Below are 7,656 nucleotides of genomic sequence, written 5' to 3' on the forward strand. Positions count from 1 at the left end.
AAGAGCTTGTATGCATATATGCATAACCCATGGACACAGATAATAGGGTGGTGAAGGCTGGGGGGTGGGGGAGGCAGGGAGGTGGACTAGAAAGGGTTAATGGGGGGAAGAGGGGACATAAGTAATACTTTCAACAATAAAGATTTTAAAAAATAATAAGAAGCTCTAAGATTAACTGGCTTCAAGAATAACCCACATAATTTACCTAGCATTATTGTTCCCAGTACTAAACTATACAAAGCAAATTTACAACTTAAATATGGAAACAGTCACCACACTGATTTTAAAATAAAATATTTCAGTCCTACTATACTGAACTAACACTTTAAAATTCTTATTCTTTCAGAGTACTAAAGCTTTAATAGTATTTAAATTCCTAAAGAAAATAAAGACTAAAATCTAAACAGTTTTCTATCATTTTAGCATTTCAGATAGTCACTTAGGCTGTGGCCTTAGAACTTCTATAAAGTCTTGGAAGAGGGGGTAGAAAGCAATAGTGAGCAGACAAGTAATGTCATTTTAAGAAATCACTGTCTATAAATGCTCTCATGCACAACGACTATAAAAGAAATTCGGGAGAATGGCTTTTCCAAAGCTCCAACTTTCCCCATGAATAGACTTTGTACTTACTGTAATGCTTACCTGGTCTCATGCCAAAACAAATATTTTAATATAAAATTTAATAAATGGAACTAAAAGTATCATGTCTAATTTAATATTCCATATTGTGTAAACTATTGATATTAACATAATTGAGTTTGTAAACAATCCATTTGTAGAAGCTAACCTTAGACAACTGTATTGACCCAAAACATCTAGTGGGGCTCATCTGCAAAATGAAGCCTCAATGCCTAGAATTCATTAAAAGTGTTACATGTTTAATTTCTCCTGCCCTACAGCTCCATTGTCTCGTAAAAATTTTCCTTTGATCTCCCCCACTAAAAGAATTAAAGGAATATTGTAATTGAAATGTCATCAATAATTCACAAGACCCTCCTCTACAGCAATACATCTGATAAAATATTAATTGAGCTCCACAGACTGACAGTCTGCAGAGGAGCACTTGCCTGTAATTTGAACCACGAGTTCTGATCTTGCTGTAGCTCAGACCTGCCAAGAAGGCAATTATCTGGATGGTCTTGCCCAATCCCATTTCGTCTCCCAGAATTCCTCCTGCCTGCTGGCAGTGCAATTCCCACAGCCACCTAACACCTGTCTGCTGGTACCTACAACAACAAACACCAACAAGAAAAAGAAAATGGCAAATGGTGGATAATACAGATCATAACACAAAGTACTCATGAATTAATCATTTCGCTAAGTTCTAGTACCAGTTAGAGAAACATGCCGGATGTGTGTTTTACATAAGTATTATATTTATAAAGTCATACATTTTTTATTACATAGGCCTAAAATCACAAATTTTTCTTTACAGAACATTAACACATTTCTAATTAAACTGATAGACGGTGTAATTAGGGACTATTTTATTTCCTTTACAACATTAAAAATAGCTTGGTAGATAAACATAAACTCATTATCTTTTTCAGTATCTTTCTGGAGGGGGAAATCTCAAATACTTTTAGTTTTTTAAGTTTCAATAATTTTCTATTAACAACAAGCATGAACAGCATCAAAAGCAGGCCATAGATTACCAATTTACAGCATATATTACTGAAAAGTCACTTAGTAATCATATTTCTTTTTTTTTGTTGTTAATCCTCACCTGAAGATATTTTTTCCATTGATTTTTAGAGAGAGTGGAAGGTAGGGGGAGAGACAGAGAGAGAGAAACATTGGCCGGGGATCGAGCCTGCCACCAAGGTACATGCCATTGACCAGAATCGAACCTGGGACCCTTCAGTCCATGGGTGGACGCTCTATCCACTGAGCCAAATCGGCTAGGTCCATATTTTCTTTTTATAAGAAAAATTAAATTAAATTGTAAGGTGATAAACAAGTCTGAATAATAGAGTTCCTCACGAAATTAATACATAACAGATGATTCTGCCATATTACTAGCATATGCAAAAAAAAAACAGTTTAAAAAATCAATAATACAAAAAAACTTTTTAATATTTTAAAGCAGAACTTGATTCAGGGACTTTTTCATAGATACAAAAACATCAGAGCTCTTGAAATTTTAAATAAGGAGTACAGGTCAAAGGTAATAATAACACAGTCCCCTCTACAAAAAAAAAAGAAAGAAAAATGTTGGTATTTTCCTTTCTCAATGGCATATTTATTTAATCTATAGTCTAAAAATAAAGTTTAAAAAAGGAATAATGCAAAAAGAATTTTTAAGAGTTAACATCATGGAACAGTATAAAGATTCCATGCCAAGTTAAAAAAAAAAGTTAAAAAGAAATCTAAAAAAAATCACAGAAAACACCTAAGTTAAAAGACAATGAAATCCAAAGGATTTTTTTTTCTTTCAGGAAAATACCAAGACTAATGAGCTTCCTACCTTAAAAGAAAATTATTTTATTTTACTGCCCAAATGTATTTGGTACATGACATGTCTACCTAAAATCTCATTATGAACTGCAGTCCTTGTTGAACTAGTTTTACTTAATCTTCTCTCATGTCATAATTAACTTTCCCCCAGTATTTTGCAAATCAATTCCAAAATTTGACTCCAGCTGTTGCCATTATTATCTATCACATAAGGAAAACTTAGAATGAGAATTTTACTGCTTACTAAGTTTGCTAATCTATACTAATAAAAGGGTAATATGCTAATTAGGGCGGATGTCCTTCCAGATGTCCTTCTGGACAAAGCCACAGCGGCTGCCCGAGGCTCAGGCAGGCCATGGATGGCGGCTGCCGCTGGGAAGGCCAAGGCTCAGGCAATGAGGGCCAGGCTGAGGCTCAGGCAAGCTGTGGCGGGAGCGGGCCTAAGCTGTCAGTAGGACATCCCCTGAGGGTTCCTGGACTGTGAGAGGGGGCAGGCCCGGCTGAGGGACCCCCCTGCCCCCACCCAGTGCACAAATTTTTGTGCACCGGACCCCTAGTCATAATATACAATTTGTATATGCACCCTGGAAAAAAAGGATTAAAAATCAAGACATAAAAAGTGCACTATGAATAAAAGATCATTTAATTTGGGAAGAAGGACAAGTTCTACTTGCAAGTGGTATGCAATCAGAGAATAATGGCAACTACTTTGGGAGCCTAGAGCCTACTGCCAGGGAGGCACCAGGCCAGGTGGTTGGATGTAGCCTCAAAACCACCCTGCAGGGAGATTGGCCAGCCTGTTTTATAGTTAGGAAATGAAGGCACGGAGAGGTTAAGTAACTTGCCAAAGGTCACACTGTTAGAAAAAAATGAGTAAGGCAGAACTGAAAATCCAGAACCTCTGATTCCAACCACTTGAGAGATAATCCTGACCAGCAGTTCTCAAGGAGGGGTCACTCTGCTTCCTTGGGAACATCTGGCACTACCTACAGGCAAATGCCATTGTTCTCTAGTGGTGAAAGTCCGAGATGCTATCAGCATCCTACAACGCAAAGGAACAGTTCCTACAACAAAGAATTATTCAGCCCAAAATATCATTGTGCTAAAGATGAGAAACCCAGATCTAGAATAATAGCTGGCTGTGAACTGGCTAATAAACTAATTCCAGCTTTGGAAAAGGATGTATTCAAAAAACTCGCCAAAAAACTGATGTACAGAACTAACCCTTTATTTGTGGTTTCACTTTCTACAGTTTCAATTACTTGCAGTAAATCACAGTCCAAAAATATTAAAGAGAAATTCCAGAAATAAACATAAGTTTTAAGTTTGCACACCATTCTGAGTAGCATGATGAAATCTCAAGCCTTCCCACTTCGTCCTGCTGGGACATAAGTCACCCCTTTGTCCAACATTACCCCCGCTGTACACGCTCCCTGCCCATTAGTCACTTAGTAGCTCTTTCAGTTATCACATCCACTGCTGAGGTATTACAGTGCTTGTATTCAAGTAACCCTTAATTTTACTTAAAAATGGCCCAGGCACAAGAGTGGTGCTGGCAATTCAGACCATGCCAAAGAGAAGTGAAAAGAAAAGTTTGGTACTATCCACAGTTTCAGGCATCTATTGGGGGTCATTAGGGAAGGTTAAATATTTTTACAAATTACTGTACCATAGTAAAGAAATTATTATACTCTGCTTCTCCCATGAGACTAAAACATCACAAAATTATCACAGATAATTGGTATATTTTGGCATTGTCACACTAATCCAAAATTGCATTAACTAGTGTAGCTAAAAGTAAGGTCAAAAGGGTGAAGCTTGCCATTCGATTGCTAAATTATACAGATGAATGCATTTGCTGGGCAAACTTTCAAAACAGAATTTTAAAAGTTAAACATGACCTTACAGAAAATATCACTTAAATGGATAATTGTACCTTCTGACTCCCTTGTGTACAATTCCCTGTTAATCTAAATCCACAGAGTGCAGTAAAAACAGGAAAAATACATATCTATAGTTTAAAATTAATTGCCTTACCTGAAATTTAATCATAAAATAAAAATGGAGACTATCAATCGTATTACTCTTTTTCATATAGCAGAAGAAAAGGAACAGAAGTTTTATAACATTTGTGAAGTATTTAAAACCCTGTTTTGAGTGATGAAAAACAAACAAACAAAAAATACTTTCCAGGAATGTGCAATTAAGATAAATTTAAAAACAAAACAAAAACGTGCTAACATTAACTACAATGAGGTAAATAGTCAATACAATAAATCATATACATTCTTAGTAAGCAAAGTTTGGTTGTATTAACTGTGAAATTTTTTTGCCAGAAAATTTCACATTTTTTAAAAATGCAGATTCAACTTGAGTCTTGAGGATATCTGCCAAATCACTATACATGTAGAAGTATCTTATCTTTGATAAATCAACGTAATCTATAATTTGGCCTGTTACTTAATAAGCAATCGCTTCAGAGAAGATGAAAAGTTGCCAATAAACATCTTTATTTATCTTTCCATAGTTAATTTTCATTTTGGGAAAGCAATAAACAAAGTTGCCACCTCTCCAAGCTATAAAATCTACAAAAATTACTAGAGAGATTCAGATTTTAATTTCTTTGCAGTTTTTTCTGTCTAGTTATGGTAACCCAACCAAGATACTTCAACACATCTTTAGGATTCAGCTTTTCTATATGTTTAGTGAGATAAAATAATTCTTCCTGTTCTTGTTTTCTCCCACACACTCCAAGAAAAATTAAAACTATAAATAAAAACTCTTTGAGATGAAATATAAAAAGCATGCTATTTTTAAATAGACATCTTGCAGAAGTTTAAAGCATGGCTGACAGGCAAATCTATGAAGATTAAACATAACCATTTCAAAGAAAGAAGTTTGCATCCTGCACCCAACTACCAACTGATGATGAGAGACAGAAAGAAGCTATTTAATGGTTTAACTTCCTATATGCATCTAAGAAGCCTTCCTGAAGTACCTTGTTAAGCAAGTCCCAAGAGTGATGAGACTGAAAATGTGCCTCAGTATTCACATTCATCACGGGAGACTGCCCAGGCCTTGCAGGCTTTCCGCACGCGCCTGCCATGCAGCATCCGGTTCTAACACTGAGGCCACTTGACATATGAAACATAATCAGTTTCAAAGAGCAACTCAATCCTGAAGGTGTTTGCCTATATCTTCTTTTCTGACATTAGGACATCTACATAAAATATTTAGATGCACATTTGGTCAGCTCAAAAGTATTACACCCTTAGGTACAATATAGGGCACTCAGAAAATAATCTAAACAGTTTTTTTATTCTACATAGAAGTAAAAAACCGTCCCAATATTGATTTTAATATAAAACTCTTCTTAATTAATCTGATTTAAGAAATTAGAGGTTTGGTTCCTAAAAATTACTAAGAACAATAAAATAACTCAATGTACATGGTTTTTAAATGTGCTGCTTTTAGTCTGCTAAGACGGGTCCATATAGATTCATCAGTTTACAAACATACCCAATGCGCACTTCAGTCAATTTATTATCATCTAATTTTAATGAACAGCATGTGGCTAAAATTTCACTTGACAGCATCTATTTGCAATAAATTGCTGCCAGTACCTAAGGGCCCACAGGTAACTGCTGTGTAATTCCTAAAATATTAATCTGCACACAATGGCTTGATGACAGAATAAAAGGAAAAAACACATGGCACATACTTGAAAAGCTTTTTGAACAGAAAACCTGGTACTTTAAAACCTTCATCAAATTCAGCATCACTTTCCTCAGAATCATCTTCAAGCTTCAGACACTTCTCTTTGTCCTGCAGTCTCAGCTTATTCCATCTCCTACCATGAAAAGAAAAATCATATTTCCATTATTTTGATAATAAGACAGATTAAAATAGATCGGTCTAGATAATGCACAGGAAAAAACAGGCAAATTAGAATGATCTTTTTTCGCCCAAAACACCAATATTCAAAGAAGAAAAACAACTAATTCTCTTTTCCTTCCTTCTCAATTCAATTCTTATTTGAATTATTGTTGCTGTGCTAGAAATATTTTTGTAAGGTCCCAATTCATTATCAAAAACTACCTGCTCCTCTTCTGGAATACACCCTGAGGGAAAATTTCTCTGCTAGTTCCTAAGATACATGAACTTAATTTTACAAAAGATTCAGTGAAAATTTCAATGTGGCTAAGTATCTCCAAAACAGCAGTATAACAAAAAATATTTTATTTATAATTACTATTTCTGTGCTAAAAATATGCTACTAATAGCACAAAACAGCACAATATCTTGAATATAAAGCAAATTTTTGGTCAATATGACTATAATTGGATTCACACATTGATTACTTAATGGGGGGCATCAATAATATAAAAGTACTGATAATTATACCACTGAGAAAAAAAGTGTGTTCACTAAATAAAATCTAAGTTACAAATTTAGTACATAATGCTTTTCAAATATAAAATAAAAGGAATATTTATATTCCAGAAGGGTAATGCCATCTATCCTATCTAATAATAGACAAACATGGTAATTGACCATACCTTCGCTACACCTCCCATTGGCTAATCCGCGCAATATGCAAATTAACCGCCAACAAAGATGACGGCTAATTTGCATACTGCAGGCAGGGCGGGACAGTGCGAGCCGCCAGTGCGTGCCACCATCCAGGGCAGGCCCGGCCCTCCTTGCCGCCTGGGACCCCAGAAGCCGGCCTGCCTTACCCCAGAAGCCAAGACAGATTATGAGGGTGAATCAAAAACAAAACCCACTTTAAGTATAAAGACACATATAGATTAAAAGTAAATGAATTAAGCTGCAGCCTGTTTTGCTCAGTGGATAGAGCATTAGCCCGTGGACTGAAGGGTCCCAGGTTCAATTCCAGTCAAGGGCATGTACCTCAGTTGCTGGTTTGATCCCCAGTCCCTATCAAAGCATGTGCAGGAGGCAACCAATCAATGTGTCTCTCCCTTTCCCTTCACTCTCTCTAAAATTCAATGGAAAAATATCCTTGGGTGAAGATTAACAAAAACAAAGTAAATGGATTAAGTAACATTAAAGAGATTATAAGAAAAATATATTCCAAATTTTGTTAGTTGTAAATGGTTATGTTTAAATTATTAACACCTAAGAAATTGGGTGAAGGGTACATATAATATGCTGTAGTATTTTATAGTTTTTTTT

At 35.5% G+C, this 7,656-nt stretch overlaps 1 protein-coding gene across 1 annotated transcript in view; it reads right to left on the bottom strand.

The window, feature by feature from the left end:
* Positions 1–7,656, bottom strand: part of ERCC6 (excision repair cross-complementation group 6) — an 82,176-nt gene that overhangs the window by 40,163 nt on the left and 34,357 nt on the right. The window contains exons 6-7 of the mRNA XM_005853199.2: positions 6,179–6,307; positions 1,068–1,226 (exon numbers count right to left, since the gene is read on the bottom strand). Of these exons, the coding sequence (XP_005853261.1) occupies positions 1,068–1,226; positions 6,179–6,307 (288 nt within the window). The remainder of the gene's footprint in view (positions 1–1,067; positions 1,227–6,178; positions 6,308–7,656) is intronic.

Source organism: Myotis brandtii, unplaced genomic scaffold (genome assembly GCF_000412655.1).
Source record: "Myotis brandtii unplaced genomic scaffold, ASM41265v1 scaffold1003, whole genome shotgun sequence".
Taxonomy (NCBI): Eukaryota; Metazoa; Chordata; class Mammalia; order Chiroptera; family Vespertilionidae; genus Myotis; species Myotis brandtii.